Source organism: Stigmatopora argus, chromosome 5 (assembly GCF_051989625.1).
Source record: "Stigmatopora argus isolate UIUO_Sarg chromosome 5, RoL_Sarg_1.0, whole genome shotgun sequence".
In the NCBI taxonomy this organism is placed as follows: Eukaryota; Metazoa; Chordata; class Actinopteri; order Syngnathiformes; family Syngnathidae; genus Stigmatopora; species Stigmatopora argus.
This window is the reverse complement of record NC_135391.1, coordinates 10,006,947-10,023,304: the sequence shown is the minus strand read 5'-3', so window position 1 is coordinate 10,023,304 and position 16,358 is coordinate 10,006,947. Positions and strand designations below refer to the sequence as shown.

Genomic DNA, 16,358 nt, shown 5'->3' with positions numbered 1-16,358 from the left:
CACGCCCCTATTTTTCAAAATGGCGGATGAGCCGGAGGCTGGGCGCGTTGGACTGCTGAGCTGCTCAGAATTGACGATTTCCCGAAGAAAGACCCGACAAACTTCTTCCAGGACAATGCAGCGCGTTCGGTACTTTGTCTTTTGGGGATTTCGTAGCCCCAGTTCTCATTTCAAGAGTGCTTTTTGACGGGAACGTGCTTCATTGGCGTGATGTAGCCCCGACGTGGATGCTAACACAAATGTTTGCTAGCAAGTTGGCTACATCGCATCACCTATTGCTCTTAATGTTTAAAAAGAAACCCTTCCATTGTGTATTTCAGTCCCTCAACGAGGACAGACTGCTGGGAAACATCAAGAATGTGGCCATAACGGCCAAAAAGGAGCAGTTTGTCGGCAAAGTGAGTCTTTTTTTAATAGCTTCTAATTCCTCTACCCGTGTAATTGGATTGGATAACTTTATTCATCCCGTATTCGGGAAATTTTGTTGTCACAGTAATGTTTAGATATCAGCGACCAGTGTTCACGGCTTTCCTAAATTAGCTTGTTTAGCATCATGATACACTCCAATTTTGAATGAAGACACTTAAACTGGGTTGGCGTTGATTTTTTAATAGCAAGTTCCTGTGTGGGTAACTCACACACACTAGTGCCATCAAGTGGAGGTGTAAGGAATAAACAGTACACTTCTAGAATACGTATATACCTTTGCCCTTCCCTTTCCTAAAGGAAGACTTCAGGACTTGGACCTTTTGATTTTTAATTGTGGTTTTGACAAAACCTAAGCGAGACATTCATTCAACCGTAGCGCAGGGGTCATTTTTGACTCGTTTAAACAACCATTTTTTCCTCCGTCTAAGAGCTTTGTGAGACGTATTTTATTTTTTTGATTGAATGGGAGTCATTTGTGCATCAAAGTGGTTAAATAAGCAATGACATAATCATGGTGTGTTTTGCAGAGGTTTAAAGCCACGGAGATGATGGAAGCTGTCCAAATCTACAAGACCAAAGAAGTCGTGTATGACGTAAGACCTGTTTTTCAGGTTATTTGATTTATTATTTTCATGTCATGTGTACTAAAAATACTCTATTTTGCTTCTCTTCAAGGTCCACCCAAGTTTACCAAATCAACGCTAAAGAAAGGTGACTTTGGAGTGTGGCACAGCCTTTGACACCAACATCTTGAGGGCCCCCATCCAGTGTGTTTTCCATATCTCCCATGTTGGTAAAACCTAACTTAGTGTAGTTTTTGGGTCAAATCTTTTGACCTAACTGGCCCCCCAGTTTATTTTTTTTAATGTTGGACTTAGTCTATTGTGCTTTGACTTTTTTTTTTCCTCCCCAGAATTCCATCCAGTGCCAAGAAGAGATTCATCAATGGAAACATCACCTCATCTTTAAATGCTGGAAGATTTATGTCAACTTCTCAATTACCCCATTTTGTGGGAAAATAAAACCTTTGAAATATACTCATGTATTTTTCTTCATAGAACTAGCAAAGGAATGCAAGTAACATGACATTTTAGAATTTTTATTCAAAGAAATACATTTGTACACTTAGGATCACATAGCTGGTGTTCTCCACCTGTAGACAAAAGCAACATTTAGAATAAACACCAAAAATTAAAGGAAAAAAAAGACCATTGAGGGTCTGGGGTCTTTTTTCTCCAAGTGTTTTAACAAAGACAAATGACACTCAAATCTCTTTTATTGAAATTTCTGATTGAAAAAAAAGAAAGAAATCCTCCTCACCATAGGGATCGGGACATCACCTATAAAATAAGAGGGAGTTAGTAAATTGCAACTTTAGTCAATAAAATAATGTGAGATTGGAATGTTTTGACTTGGATACATTACAATATAACGCGGAAATAAGCTGCTTCCGGTAGCCAGCGCTATCGCATTTCCATCTTAATCCATATGAAATATATAATATATATGCGTCTGACGAAATAGTGCGTGCTTTGTGTCTAAAATACAGAAAGAGCACTCGTTACTGACACTGCGGCGTAAGAAACGATGCGCCAAATAGGCGTGAAAATACGGTATTAACCTCAGAGCAGAGTTCAGAGACGATGCATCATCTTCAAGTGGGCAACCTGGGAAGATCACCTGGTCCTCCAGGGTCTGGACATCACCATGGACCTGGTGCATGCAAAAGTTATCATATACAGAGACTGGAGATTCAACAGATAGGTTTAGGCGGGTTTTTTTGGGGGGGTAATTAGTATTACCTTGATACCTTGGCCCAGTCTCCTCTCCCCTCAAGGGTGTGCATGGTTCTGGACACACGGGAAACGCTTCATCTTGATTTAACCAAGCTATTTGGGAAGTGCAAACAATTATTACAGGAAAGAGAAATCTTAAAGTAAATGATCAAGATAAAGAATGAAAATAAGTTAGTGAGTGCTCGGTGCTAATTTCCCCTTTCCAGACAAAGCGATTCAATATACAGACTGATGTTCAAAGGTAGGAGAAAGTCGGCTTGACAATTTTTGTATCAATGATTTTTGTTTTAAAACAGAATTACAAATTGGAAAAGGGCGTTTAGCAATCGCAGTGAAAACTATCATTACATTCAACACACCTTCACCTGGCAAACTGACCGTTGATATCTCGGCTTTGTTTGATAAAATGAAGTCTTCCCCCACGACTCAATAATGGAGAGAATACGGACAAAATACTTTTGAAGTCAAATGTCGTGAGGCTAATGCTAAGCTAGCTAGTGAGATGCCAAAGAGCCCATACTTCAAATGTCGACGGTGTGTTCGACCTGGCAATAAACTAACAGATTTGTTGGCGTTTTGGCTCAATTGATTCCTAAAAAAATTTCCCGGTAGGGTGTTAAAAATGCACATAGGCCAATAAATTGCTCTAGTCTAGGGCTTACCTCGTTTGGGTGCTAGTCGTTCGACCGACGGCATGGAAATGGCTGCTCCAAGGGGCGAGATGCTGCGCAGATGCATAATTTAAACACCTGCGTCACCAATGGGCGTAACCACGCCCATAGGAGGTGATTTGTCCTCCCGACTCAATGACCATGTTTGGAAGATGACGTACTATAGTCGCCATTTTTGTAGTCTTGATGCTGTAAAAGAGTGTGTTCGTTTTTTTTTTTTTTATATAAAAAGCCTGACTTTGCATGGTCATTTTAAAAAAATAAAAAGCCTTACTACACATGGTCATTTTTTAAAGAAAAAAGCCTTACTATACATGGTCATTTTTCACAAATTAAAATGCCTTACTATATACTATGTCGTATTTTAAGAAAAAAAGCCTTACTATACTATGTCGTTTTTTTTTTAAGAAAAAAAGCCTTACTATATACACTATGTCGTTTTTTAGGGAAAAAAACCTTACTATACTATGTCGTTTTTTAGGAAAAAAGCCTTACTATACTATGTCGTTTTTTAGGAAAAAAAGCCTTACTATACTATGTCGTTTTTTAAGAAAAAAAGCCTTACTATACTATGTCGTTTTTTAAAGAAAAAAAGCCTTACTATATAACAGGGGTGTCAAACTTATTTGGCATCGTGGGCCACATACGACCTAGGGAGATGTCAAGTGGGCCGGACCATTAAAACTATACCATGCTCTGCTATAAATAACCAAAATATCATGTATTTCCCTTGTTTTGGTGTAAAGAAGCACAAGAACATTAGGAAAATATTGAAATTGAATGAACTATCCTTTTACAAAACATTTCATGAAACACCTCATATTTCCTTAGACAACTGTGCAATTGACTTTTATCATTCACAAATATGCATTGCAACTGATCCCACTGATTGTACAAAGGCACAAAACTTTAATTGGTACTGAAAAATATAGTCATGCACTTTAAGATTAAATTAGACTTTTAAAGAAAGGAATTTTTAAACCACTTACACATACGCATATAAAATCTAAATGTAATCCCTGCGTGCACCTTACAAACTAAGGAGAGTGATTTTAAATGTGTAATGAAGAAAGTGTTCGCCTGTCCTGTAAATCTGTAAACTTCATACATGAAACATACATACACATACAATACATACTGAAAATTTATGGAGTTGCTGCTGTTTTCAGTCTGTCTCAGTGATGCGGCTTGTCTTCTACTCTGATGGAAAGAGTGCGCCCCTTAGCGGATAATCAATGAATTGCAGAAAATTTCAAATATTAATTCCATGTCTTTGTCTCTGTCTGGAAAATGGCTTTGTGAGCAAATCTGCAACCAAATCCATTTGTTTTCCTCCGTCGGCCATTGTGGGTGGAGTTTGCGAACTCTGGCTGGCTCACCTTGGCTTTAGTCCGCCTACTCTATCACTAGCCAGTCATAGTTGGTGAAAGCGATGCCGTTTCCCTACGACTGCGAGAAAGCAATGACGTATCCCTACGCCTGCGAGAAGGCAATGACGTATCCCAAACGCCTGCGAGAAGGCCTTGGTGTCACCAAATCAAATTCTGAATGGTTAAAGCAACAGTCTTATCGACACTTGTTTAATGCAGCAGAGCCTGCATAACTGATTGTGAAGGCATTGAGGCAGATTTCTGACCCTGGCAAAAAATAATGGCTGAAATGTGATTGGTTAAATGCTTCAATATGAAAACACATCTGGAAGCAGTGCAACCAGGGGGAAAGCAATGAAAGGAAGCTAACAGACAATTTGGAATTATTTAATAAGTATTGATGGACAAAATATAATATATGATTCAGATATTTCTTAGGCCAGCAGAGAATGCCTTGAAGGCCCTGACGGCACACCACTGTATCAAACAGTATGTGTTAGTACACTAATATTTACCAAATATTGAGTAACATTTTTACTTCATATTTTACATCAACTCACCTTTATTTCAGGCCATCTGACTCCATTAAAAGTTAACATTTGAAGAATGCTTCATTGTCTCATCTCATTTTCTGAACCGCTTTATTCTCATTAGGGTTGCGGGGGGTGCTGGAGCCTATCCCAGCTGACTCCAGGCCAGAGGCAGGGGACACCCTGAATTGGTGGCCAGCCAATTGCAATGGTTGAAGCAGCTTTATAATTCTTTCACTATCATTGATCTAATTGGCTTTGTTCTTTATTTTGACTTTGTTTGGTAAATGTTCAGCATTGGCATTGAGCAATGCATTCTGAGAATTAGAATGTTGAATCAGAATTCTGTATTTCTTATTACATAACATTCGGTAAAATTGAGAAAAGAGAGCACAGGTTGGTTATCTAAACAGGTTTCATCAGAGCATGGAATTTTAACTACATTTTGTTGGGGACATTTCATTTTCAATAAAAAGGTATCATCACTAGAATCATGCTACAGTATTTATGGCTTAGTGAGTGTTTTCTCGGGAGAATAGGGTTTTTGGTTACTATCAACATCAAATCTGAGTCTATTATATGCCCAACAGGAATATAGAAAGGAACCCAATTTTATCTTGTTGGAGCCTGGCCTTGGTTACACTGACACTGATGTAACCCTTTAAACACACAACAGCTAAATAATTGACAGCAGATTCAAATGTTTAAACTCTGATCCTTGATGGTCCTTTACAATAAAAATACTGCAACAAATACAAATATAATTTGCCTGAAATTTGCATATTTACATGCTACATCAGGTTTTTTTTAATTATTATCAAGGAATAAAATATCACATTGCTCAAAATGTATGTATCAAATATGATGCGTTTGCTCCTAAAAAACAGTTTTCAATGATAACAGATGTTGTCAAGTCATGTCGGGTCCTAAGTCCATATTTATCTAATACTGGTCCATAAAATATTAGAGCCTCTTTCTGACATCTATGGACAGTCATCCTGCTGTTAGCATTGTATTCAGTTGTCATTGAAAATTAGACATCATGTTTGTTCACATTTGTTTAGGTCTGGAGGCCCTTTTTGCCTTGAGTAGCTCATCTGAACCGAGCTGTGAAGAGCTTGTTGTACCTCTGAAAGACGCAGATGGGGTAAATGGTGTCTTTACAGCAGTTCTTTTTCGTTTTTTATGTTCCTTAATATCATTTGCCGTTGGTTCTCTGTCTGTCTCCAAATATTGCTGGAAAATGGATCTTTCATACTGGAACATCAGACAAATAGGATTACTTGGATTATTAAAAAAAACTAATTAAATGATGGAATCTTGTCAGAGTATTCAAAAATAAACTACCATGCTTGTTTTTGGAATGTGGGAGGAGACCCGAGTACCCGGAGGAAACTCACGCAAGCCCGGGGAGAACAACGGAACTCCACACAGTAAAGAAGGCCTAGGATCGAACGCACGACCCCAGAACTGCGAGGCCAACACGCTAACCAATTGTCCACCTATTCTTAATTTATAATAAAAAGTTGGGCAAATTATGTGGTCTGAAATGTGTGTTTGTGTGTGTGTGTGTGTGTGTGGGGGGGGGGGGGGGGTGTAATATTGATTCGATCAATAACTCCCTGGAAGGATGTTTTCAAACTTTGGATGTCTGTGGATGGATGGATCAATGAATACATAACATGAGCCATTTGCACAAAGGTAACATTTTTACTGAGTTACAAAAAAAAAGATACTAACAGACGGTGTTTGATCATGTGGCAGTCCTAAGTTCTTATTTACCCAATACTTGCACATCATATATTAGGGCCCCTTTCTAGCATGTTTGGACAGCAGTCCATCTGTCAGCCTCGTATCCAGTTGTCATACAAATTTTCATCATGTTTGTTCATTTTTGTTTAGGTCTGCTGGCTCTCACTTCGTGGACTGCTGCATCTGATCCAGAATGTGGAGAACTTGTTGGACATTTACAAGACGCGGACATGGTAAAACGCATCTTTACAGCAATTTCTGTTGCTTTTTTCATTTTCAATTTTACATTAGCAATTGGCTCTGTGTGTCTACAGGAGCCTGGAAAATTCATTTTTCATGTGGGAACATCAGACAATCAAGATTATTTGGATGAACTTAAAAAAACTAACAGTTTTTGGATTAAACTTTCACCTATCCCCAACACTGAAAACTTCTCAATGGCCACAGGAGACAAGACGTAAATTATTTTTCTCAATTACAAACGAGAGGCAACTTTACAGCAATTAATTTCATGATACGCAATTGTTGAATCGAGACAAGTAGCCTATTTTCTGGGGTTCTTGTTGCTGCTGCGATGTTGCAAGTGATGATTTCAACATTTTCATGTGTTTGGACTGACAACCAAAGAAGCTTTTCAGAAAAATAAGTTGAAACGTCTTAAACTAGCATTTGCCTCGATTCAATGATTAAAATAACTGTAAATTACACTGGCTTTATAATTATGACATTTCGATTTTCTCTTTTATAGAGATGGGAAGTGCACTTATGAAACCCTTACTGCTTCTTATTCAAACATCAGTTCAACAATGGATGGTAAGAACATTACTCACTTTCATGGGCCAGAGATCAGTAGGTGTTGTCGTTTGATCGTTTCAGTGTTGTCATTGGGATTGGCTTCATACCCTGAAAGAAAACACAATATTGTTAACTACATCGTAGATGAGTGAAGATGTAACTTGAATTATTGTCGAGTAATCATTGTAACACATTTCATTGTCATGTTCACACCACATAGTCCATTACGTCTACCAAGAGGAAACCCATCATGAGCAATACCTCAAGACGTGTCCAGACTGCATTCTGTTGATTGACAAGATGACGTGGAGGCTTCCTAATCAGAGACTCCTAAAAGGCAGATTCCTATTGCTGTTGAGTAAGTTTAAAAACTTCTATTACTGTTTATTTTGCACTCAATAATATCATCATCTATACTTCAGGACAGTGTTTGGCAAAGCCTTTTACATATTTATTGTAAACATCTTATACTTGCTTGGGTGTTTTACAGCAAAGACTGGAACACTGGATGATGCGCAACTGGAGATTTTTAAGAAACAGGCCGCCTGCCTGAATTTCCAAAAAGAGTTGCATTTTGGAAGCGACACTGGTAAGACATTTTAGATTTGGTCACATTTTGTCGCAACCACCTCTAACTTGTTTTCTCCATCTATCAGACTTGTGTCCAGAAGAGTCAGGATAACTACCAATAAACCAGAATTTCTAACCACTGAATGCTCATCGTGTTGACTATCTGTTTTCCTCTTCATTCAAATGTGTATGGGAGTATGTATTGTATCTAAAAATAACAACATCAATTAACACTTATTCTTTGATGTTTGGATCAAAAATGATTTTTTTTCAATAACCTCTGGCTTGTTTCTTTTTCTCTCTATCAAATTTGAGTCCAGCAGTTATGGTCATTCAAGGAATAAACAAAATACACAGCATTTCTTAGTCAAAATCCTAAAGCGATTAACTGTCTTTTGTTACATTTTGACCCCACTTGCACAAATGGTACCTTTTTTTTCAATTTTATTCTTAGTGGAAACTCATGTAACTCATTCACAGCCATCGACAGCGCTAGACATCGAGTCCACTTTGAATGCAAGAGGCGATTGAATTATTTTATCTTATAAATGGTTAAAGTGTTGAGTTTTGAATGGCCGACCACTGTACTGACCATTGTCCCTCAAAGGGTTAAATACATTTTGAAAAAATGGCTTGATGCGGTGGAGTTTTTGCTGGGGTTGGAATGGAGAGATGTGCCAAGCAATGTTATGAAATTGGAGAGTTCTCAAATTATGAAACTGTGTCTGTGTGTATATTTTTGGTCTTGATTACAATACAACAGCTTTTCTATATGTATTTTTCAATAAATGGTTATATCGCATGCAATATATTAGACATTATAAATAACATATATTAGACTACATTAGCCTTACGAATGAAAAGCAATGAATTCAGGGTGTACCCCTCCTATTGCAAATTGGGGGCCAGCACCCTTGTGAAGTTAAGCGGCTGGTAAAATGAATGAATGGAATATATCACTTTATGTATTGCATGATACTTTCCCGCAAACCATACTACAATATATTTTAGTTTTTTAAGGGTGTCTAGGGCCCCTTCCTAATGGGTACGGTTTTATAACACATTTCTAAGGGAGCTCCTTGCAGGCAGCCTCCCTATTCAGACTCGGTCAGATGACTCTTACATAACAAGATAAATAGCACACAAACAACTGAGGGGACTGGAGGTTATGTTGAGTGTTTCTGCATCAATGCGTGTGCGCGTGTGTGTGTGTGGGAGTGTGTGTTCTAGCCCACTGTTATACAACACATCACTGAGGGAGAGAACTTGAAGAAAGCCTCCCCTCATATCGTCGCACTCCGCGGTGGTCTTCCATCTTCAGCATGTCTGCACGGGTGCTCGTTGTTTTGCTCGTCTTCACCTCCCTGTGTGCCGCATCTGAGCCTGACTGCAAGGAACTTCTTAAACCTTTGCAACTGGATAACCACAGCCCTGTGAGTATTTGACAGTGCTCAAAGCTGAACAATGCATAATGTGCTCTTTCACTCAACTTGTTTGCTATTGACAAGTCCTTTAACAACTTTTTCCCGACTTACAGAATGTCGTGCATCCCTTCTTAAAAGGCACTTATCGAACTCTTTTTTTTTTTTTTAATTTGACTTGGTTTGCTCTTCAGTTTCAAACATCTTCATATCATATGCAAAAAAAGAAAGAATCAAAACTTAATGCATGGTTTTTCCAACGTACGTCAGGTCTTTGGCAAATGGGTTCTCCACGTGAGCTCGTGGGACGAGCCGGACCTGAAGAATGACCTGGTGGCAGTGAACAGCTCGTGGATTGAATTGTCACCATCTACACAAAATGGCGTCATTTCCCTCTACTGGGCCGACCATCTGTAAGGACAACACTCACAAAGTGATCAATGGACAAAAGCTATTGTTCCTTCTTCCCCACAGGAACGACAATAAGTGTCTGCAAGGGTCAGCTGATGTCACTGTCTCTGGAATGACCAGTCACGCCACCTGTATGCATCACCTCTTATATCTACTTCAATGCAACATCTCTTAAATCCAGATGTGTTTGGAATGCTTAGGATTGCTTTTAAGATATTCATTTGCCTATTTAGTGCAATCCAGTGATGGATGACATTGTCCCCAAACCTAAAACACAGTTTGGCTGCGTGTGCAACAGGCACATATTAATTAAAAGCTTACATGAATGGGGCCAAGCTAAATAATTTCAAAATAATCTCCAACCATTAACATGACATATACTCAACTAATTAAAGCAGTCAGCTAGCATTAAATATATTTATTCTATTTTAAAAAATACAATACATTACAAAAATCTGTCAATTGAAGGATATGTGTACCTTTTTTATATTATGCTACTTTTCCTAGACACTTGAGCACCCAAACATGGGGACTCTACACACAATTTTTAAGTTATTTAATGTGATATTGGAAAAAAGCAAACTCCACCAGTCCCCATACACTTCTAGCCTTGACATTTTTAACTCGAGTTTATGTGGAATGTCTTTTGTTTTTCCCCCCCTTGTCTATGCAGTCAACATCAACAACCACACTTCATATCATGAGGGTAAATACTATGCAACCTGTGCCGACTGTCTCCTGTCTGAAGACACCACCCTCCTCCCAGATGGCAAATCTAAGGGCCGTTACCTGTTCCTCTTTAGTATGTAATTCTTTAAATGCATCACCTCTTATTACTGGGGGAAAATGATTAATATATACCAGGTCTAAATACACATTGCAAACAGTACATTTTTAAAAATGAGTTAAGTTGAATTTAACTTTACGATACCTTTGCATTTGATAGACGGTGTTTTTTTTAAACCCCTTAAGGGACAGTGGTCACTAAAATGGGCAGTTATACAAAAGTTGACACTTAAGACTTTGAAGCCTTTACAGAGCAAGTGACCGTTTTTGGTCATTTCAAAATGAAGCCTTCGAAGACACTCAAGACATTTTACCAATTTAGGCCAAGTTACATTTTTTTGTATTTTCTTATTTTTAGGCATTGATATGACCTTTAACCCCTTTTAGAGCAAGTGGCTATTTCCAAGTGATTTAAAAAAAATTGGGACACTTAGTATGTCCTTTAACCCTTTATAGGGCAAGTTACTTTTTTTGGTATTATTCTTATGTACAGCATAGATGTCCAATTTCACGAAACAGGAGGTTCTCGCTGTGAAAGCTTTTTTTAAAAATTTCTATTAATAGACAATAATTTAGACAACATGAAGGCTAATTGTTAAAGTCATTATTTCCATCTATGTGTTTTCCATTAAAGTTTTATTTTTCTGCTTGCCTACCAAAGCCCGAAATGGAGAACTGGAGCCATCTGAATTGGACACCTTCAAGAAACAAGCTGCGTGCCTTAATTTCCCCTCAGAGTACCACTTTTCGCACACAGGTGTGTTTGTCATGTTGCCCTAATATCATCTATTTTGCAATAAGACCGCTCATGCATCATTGCTTGGCGGTCTCTTTACAGACCTGTGTCCGGATGAGAGGAAGATTCAAGTGGAAGAGACCAGTAGTTCAACAAAGTAAAATGTAACACCGACTTGTTGAAGGCTAGACAAATGATGTTAAACTAAACAAACTCTACATATTCACGCGCAACTTTGTGCAATGCAATAACCTTTCACTTATGTAAAACGTGATAGTCTCGTGTATTTTTGTGTGGTTGATAAATAAAGCTCAAAATGCTCCTTTCGTTATAAAACATTTGTAGTTGAATAAATTGATGCAACTCTTTAGTGGTCAGTTCTTTGTCTAACTCTAACCATGATGTTCTTCCCCCCGAAAAAAAAACTCCACAGAAGCGTTGCTTGGTAGCATTGAACTGTCAAGGACACTTTGTCTCCAAAACAAATCTTTTGCTGGAAATCAACCTTCATTGCATAAGAGAAAGGCTTTGTGCATCCAATCCAAAGGAGCCATGGCACTTTGCCCAGATTTCATTCAAAGCTAACAGAGGACTGACTCATTCAAGCACTCATATAAAGCAACCTAGCACAATTATTCACAGTGGTCCTAGGTATCCTTTTTTTAAACATTACATTAGTAGCTGCACACTAATTCTTTACTCTTTGAGGAGAAGTGTTGGGCACATTAATACGCAGTGCAACTATGACTCGGACTGTTGTAGTTTTTTTGTCGGCTCTTGCTTCACTTTGTGGGGCTTCTGCACCGGACTGCAGGGATCTGATCCAACCTTTCATACCAGATGATCAGCAACTGGTAATTTAAACTGTTTTTATTCATTTTGGTGAGATTTAATGTTTTCGGTTCAAATTCACTGTTTTTTTCAGTACAGTTTGTTTACAACTAATGGCAAGCGGGTCTTTTTCAATTCTTGAAGTGAATGAACCTAATTCCAAATGTCTTTCACTGCAGGTTTTTGGTAAATGGGTGTATGTAATGGGAGCTGGTGACCCCATGCCTTATCATCAGGCAATGGGATCAATTAAAAGCTCTTGGATAGACTTGTCCCCGACATCCACCGACCACACTGTGACATTACGATGGGGCGATCGCTACTTGTAAGTCTCTTGAAGCCGTTGCAGGAATTTTTCAGGCAACCCACAAGCTCAGTGTTCTTTTCCCACAGCAATCGCTGTGTTTATGGGCATGACAACGCAACAGTTACTGATACTACCATCGCATTTCGGAGTAAGTGATTGAAGAGTTGATAATTCAGTCAGAAGTCAGAAGGAGGTTGAAAAAAAAAAAAAGAACAGCCGCATCATTTTAAGGCATTGGGAAACACTTTCTGTTGATAAACGCCAGTGTGTCAAATGAGAATCACCATGACAGCCCTTTTAAAAGGGGTTTTGGCTTCACAAATATAATAATTCACTGTTTTGATTGCCTCTGTCAGAGAAATTTAGTTTGTTTTACACTTACAGGAAAAATATATCAATAAGTACAATAATGGTCTTACAGTAGTAGTATTTATTAGCATGACAAGAAATATTTAAATGCTAAGGTATAAATACATTTGTTCCGATCATGGGAGTTTGAGCCTTGAAGCAATTCATTCACTTTTCCAAATTTCTAATGGAAAAATTACAATAATTCAATTGGAAGGCAGTAAAATCCTTGTTTATACTTTGAAGTTTACAATTTATATCCTATGATCCACAGAATATTAACATTGGTGCACCACTGGTGGCCATGCACTCCATAATGCTAAAAAAAGAATGAATTACACCACAAATCTCTATAACTTTTGAGAAGGAAAACAAACCATGTGTATTATAAAGGGCTTGATTCTAGCAAAAACTGCAAAAACTCTTATAAAATGGAGCTGTTCAATAAATAGAGTACTCATGTTTTCCAAAGAAAACCTCTCGCTCCACAATGGCCAAATCCTGAAGACATGCCCTGACTGCCTCTTGTGGAGTGGCAGCTTCCAAAACCTTGATGTCACCGGTAGATTCATCTTGCATTTCAGTAAGTTTTCTGTCTCATATAGCAGGCCACTGTATGAATATATAACATTATCTTGCCTCGCCCAGCACGGAGTGGGACAATTGATCCCAAAGATGTCGACGTGTTTAAAAAGCAAGTTAACTGTCAGAACTTTCCGGAGAACTTCCATAGCTATGATGGAAAAACAGGTACGCGTGTTTGTTGAATTTCATGCTTGTCGAGTGACATATTTTAAAGTTGCCATGACATAGAGATGTTGTTGCTCGGGTGCAGTACTCACACAAGTCAGCTTTCATATTTCTTTCTTTCCCACTCTCTTATTTTCTCTTTATCTGCCTTCCTGTTTCAGAGCTGTGTCCTGATGACAAGCAGACGACAGAATGAGATGCTTAAAGAAGAAAAAAAACTCACATTAGTTACTTACACAATTTATGCTCGTATCAAACAGCTTTCATTCACCATATAAAACCCTAAAACCTAACATATGATGTAACTAGTAATACTATATTAGGACATTTAAAAAAAGGGTTAAAGCAGGGGTGGCCAAATCCAGTCCTCGAGAGCCCCTATCCAGTCTGTTTTCCCATTCCCCCCCTCTACCACACCTGAATCAAATGATCCACTCATCAGCAAGCTTTCCAGAAGCTTCCTACCGATCCCAATTATTTGATTCAGGTGTGTTGGTGGAGGGAGACATGCAAAACAGACTAGATACGGAATCTCGAGGACCGGACTTGGCCACCCTTGGCCTAAAGGACCGAAAGGTTTCAATGGTTGATGGTTGATTGACCCTCACACTATAATAAAACATAGAACTCTAGAGTTGTATCAATAAAGGCTAAGAAACTATCTACATTAAGTGATGGGACTGTTTCTTAATCCGATTTCAAATTGAGTGGCCCTTGACGGTGTTGCCATTTCCATCTGATTAGCTGGTAGTAAAACATGGGGGGGGGGGAACTTTAAATACATTAAAGGGACAAATGTATTTGGTGTACATTTTACTTGTGTAGCTATGTAGTGTTATTAGATAAAATGATCTACATGCCAAAAGGTGCTGCAAAGATGCATTTTTGCATAATATTGTTTCTAAAATTGCCAAGTGTTCATGGAGGTTTTAACACAATAGTTGCCATTGATGGTGCAGGAGTCCAATCAATTAAACTGCGAGGACTGACCGGGAAAGATCATGTTTTAGTGCATGGCAGTGAAAATGTCTAATTTAACTGGAAAGGTTGACAGCATTAATTTGTCAACGGGACTAATTGAAGTTGAATTGAAAAATCTCTGAAGGCCCAATAGCAAGTGCCCAATCAGCCACTAAGACTCCTCATTATTCACTAAGTGTGCAACTTGCAGTAGTGCCCTGCCACCCCTTTTTTAACCACCTCCAAATTGCACGGCTTGCTCTTCTCGCTCCGCCCGCTGGTTCTGGTGCTGGTGCTCTGCGTGTGCGAACTCCTCGCCATCTGATGTGGACGGCGGCATCCGAACAGATTCAACACCTGTTTCCTGCACTGGGACGAGCCAAAGTAGTAGAGGACTGGGTCCAGGCTGCAGCTGAGGCTCCCAGAGCACATAGCTAACAGGTATGCCCGGTAAGAGGAGTCGCCAGATGTGTGGTTGACCGCAACATAGTGGACCATGAGGATGATGTTCGCAGGGGTAAAGCATACCACAAAGATAACAAGCACGACCACAGCCATCACCACCGCCCGCGTCTTTTTAGAACGGTTCTCTACGTTGGAAGCCGCCAAGGCCCGGATGATACGTGCATAGCTCACCACAGTGACCACAAGAGGTGTGAAAAAAAAGATGGAGGAGTATATGGGGAAGAAGTAATGATAAAAGGACTTCAGTTTTTTGAAGTCTTGTACGTCGTGGCAGGTTGTGATACCCAGGCGGGGCAAGTAAGCGGTCTGATCAGAGGCCAAGAGAGGAGCCACTCCTGCGAGAGCCAGTAGCCACATGGAGACGCACACGGCCCACGCCGTCCGACGGCTGCGCCATGTCAAAGAGTTTATGGGGTAGACCACGGCCAGGAGGCGGTCCGTGGCGATACACGCCATGAGCAGGACCGAGCAGTACATGTTGCTATAGAAGGACGCTGTTACGACCTTGCACATGACTGGGCCGTAGGTCCAGTTGTTGCCGTGGTAATGGTAAACTATCTTGAAGGGGAGGAGCAGGCCAAAGAGAAGGTCAGCACATGCCAGGTTTAGCATGTAGATGACAGCGGGCTTTCTGGGACGGAGGGGGTACACAAACATCACGGCGGCGACGAAGTTGAGGGGGACGCCAATGACAAAGACCAAAGTGTAGACCGTGGGGACAAAGACAGTGGTCAGAAAACTACGCAGGAAGCGACCGGCCTCTTCCGAGATAAAGTAGTGCCTGAGAGGATGTCGGTCTGAGCCGTGATGTTTCCTCACTGGTTCGGGCTGGAAACCGGAGCCAGAGCCAAAGCCGGAGCCAAAGCCGGAGCCGGAGCCATCCCTGAAGCCGCCAAATACAGATGGGTCCATATAGTCCTTGGAATGGGCAGAGAAGGTCCTCGGGGAAAACCTGGAGGCTTACAGGAAATGTGGGAAAACACAGAAAACAATTAAATACACATTGCTTAAAATGCAGCATTCTTTTGAAGGGTAGTTGTTCGATTAGATGTACAGTATGCATAGTACATATAATGGCAACTATTGGTCATATCATAAGCAGCACATTGAATAACCTTTCTTTAGTCAACTAGTCAAAGAGCTAGCTAGGATGGCTCAATTTTGTGGGCTCGGAAATTAATACTTAAATTTTAGAAACTTACCATTGCGGCTGCCGAGTGCTAAACTGTGAAGTGAAAATACCACCAACAGGCAAAAGGATGCCTGACCTGCAGCTGAATTGCCTTGAAGCATTTTGAAGTCACTGATGCAGTTAAAGAGCATTATCAGTATGACAAGTTGGTTATGATATGTTATGACAGTTATTGTGCTGCAACACCCACCCCCGTCAGCTCCTCCCCGCACAAACCAGTTTGTCACTTGTATTTTTA

General features: G+C 39.7%; 4 protein-coding genes and 2 long non-coding RNA genes across 7 annotated transcripts; 4 read left to right on the top strand and 2 right to left on the bottom strand.

The window, feature by feature from the left end:
- LOC144074817 (uncharacterized) lies at window positions 1–1,466 on the top strand. Its single transcript, XR_013300390.1, has 5 exons — window positions 1–129; window positions 321–398; window positions 957–1,022; window positions 1,105–1,196; window positions 1,343–1,466. It is a non-coding gene; the product is annotated as an uncharacterized LOC144074817 (long non-coding RNA).
- Window positions 1,467–1,512: 46 nt separating this feature from the next.
- LOC144074812 (uncharacterized) lies at window positions 1,513–3,057 on the bottom strand. Of its 2 annotated transcripts, XR_013300386.1 has the most exons (6): window positions 2,888–3,057; window positions 2,232–2,318; window positions 2,051–2,142; window positions 1,855–1,967; window positions 1,750–1,769; window positions 1,513–1,582 (listed from the first exon to the last, which is right to left on the bottom strand). It is a non-coding gene; the product is annotated as an uncharacterized LOC144074812 (long non-coding RNA). The 2 variants fall into 2 exon arrangements; XR_013300385.1 differs by lacking the exon at window positions 1,855–1,967 and having other exon boundaries at window positions 2,888–3,055.
- Window positions 3,058–4,972: 1,915 nt separating this feature from the next.
- On the bottom strand, window positions 4,973–16,273 carry f2r (coagulation factor II (thrombin) receptor). The gene is made up of 5 exons (XM_077601312.1): window positions 16,131–16,273; window positions 13,740–15,887; window positions 13,596–13,673; window positions 7,379–7,451; window positions 4,973–6,053 (listed from the first exon to the last, which is right to left on the bottom strand). Exons 1-2 carry the CDS (start codon window positions 16,249–16,251, stop codon window positions 14,656–14,658), a joined length of 1,353 nt encoding a protein of 450 aa, XP_077457438.1. The 5' UTR covers window positions 16,252–16,273; the 3' UTR covers window positions 4,973–6,053; window positions 7,379–7,451; window positions 13,596–13,673; window positions 13,740–14,655.
- Window positions 6,613–8,057, top strand: LOC144074743 (uncharacterized). Its single transcript, XM_077601316.1, has 6 exons — window positions 6,613–6,781; window positions 6,863–7,005; window positions 7,297–7,361; window positions 7,564–7,701; window positions 7,834–7,932; window positions 8,000–8,057. Exons 1-6 carry the CDS (start codon window positions 6,677–6,679, stop codon window positions 8,023–8,025), a joined length of 576 nt encoding a protein of 191 aa, XP_077457442.1. The 5' UTR covers window positions 6,613–6,676; the 3' UTR covers window positions 8,026–8,057.
- Window positions 9,133–11,633, top strand: LOC144074742 (uncharacterized). The gene is made up of 6 exons (XM_077601315.1): window positions 9,133–9,346; window positions 9,605–9,747; window positions 9,809–9,876; window positions 10,419–10,547; window positions 11,193–11,288; window positions 11,370–11,633. Exons 1-6 carry the CDS (start codon window positions 9,236–9,238, stop codon window positions 11,426–11,428), a joined length of 606 nt encoding a protein of 201 aa, XP_077457441.1. The 5' UTR covers window positions 9,133–9,235; the 3' UTR covers window positions 11,429–11,633.
- On the top strand, window positions 11,792–14,174 carry LOC144074744 (uncharacterized). The gene is made up of 6 exons (XM_077601317.1): window positions 11,792–12,121; window positions 12,278–12,423; window positions 12,492–12,553; window positions 13,226–13,336; window positions 13,402–13,503; window positions 13,665–14,174. The coding sequence occupies exons 1-6, from the start codon at window positions 12,011–12,013 to the stop codon at window positions 13,697–13,699; spliced, it is 567 nt and encodes a 188-aa protein (XP_077457443.1). The 5' UTR covers window positions 11,792–12,010; the 3' UTR covers window positions 13,700–14,174.
- Window positions 16,274–16,358: the final 85 nt, after the last annotated feature.

What these genes read in the sequence shown, in the direction of transcription:
- LOC144074743 (XM_077601316.1), top strand. Translation starts at nt 6,677, where the DNA reads ATGTTTGTTCATTTTTGTTTAGGTCTGCTGGCTCTCACTTCGTGGACT. An exon ending in CATCAGTTCAACAATGGATG is followed by an intron (nt 7,362 to 7,563) that starts GTAAGAACATTA and finishes CACACCACATAG; the next exon opens with TCCATTACGTCTACCAAGAG. An exon ending in CAGATTCCTATTGCTGTTGA is followed by an intron (nt 7,702 to 7,833) that starts GTAAGTTTAAAA and finishes GGTGTTTTACAG; the next exon opens with CAAAGACTGGAACACTGGAT.
- LOC144074742 (XM_077601315.1), top strand. Translation starts at nt 9,236, where the DNA reads ATGTCTGCACGGGTGCTCGTTGTTTTGCTCGTCTTCACCTCCCTGTGT. An exon ending in AACTGGATAACCACAGCCCT is followed by an intron (nt 9,347 to 9,604) that starts GTGAGTATTTGA and finishes AACGTACGTCAG; the next exon opens with GTCTTTGGCAAATGGGTTCT. An exon ending in GTACCACTTTTCGCACACAG is followed by an intron (nt 11,289 to 11,369) that starts GTGTGTTTGTCA and finishes GTCTCTTTACAG; the next exon opens with ACCTGTGTCCGGATGAGAGG.
- LOC144074744 (XM_077601317.1), top strand. Translation starts at nt 12,011, where the DNA reads ATGACTCGGACTGTTGTAGTTTTTTTGTCGGCTCTTGCTTCACTTTGT. An exon ending in TACCAGATGATCAGCAACTG is followed by an intron (nt 12,122 to 12,277) that starts GTAATTTAAACT and finishes CTTTCACTGCAG; the next exon opens with GTTTTTGGTAAATGGGTGTA. An exon ending in TAGCTATGATGGAAAAACAG is followed by an intron (nt 13,504 to 13,664) that starts GTACGCGTGTTT and finishes TTCCTGTTTCAG; the next exon opens with AGCTGTGTCCTGATGACAAG.
- f2r (XM_077601312.1), bottom strand. Translation starts at nt 16,251, where the DNA reads ATGCTCTTTAACTGCATCAGTGACTTCAAAATGCTTCAAGGCAATTCA. An exon ending in AGCACTCGGCAGCCGCAATG is followed by an intron (nt 15,888 to 16,130) that starts GTAAGTTTCTAA and finishes ATTTCCTGTAAG; the next exon opens with CCTCCAGGTTTTCCCCGAGG.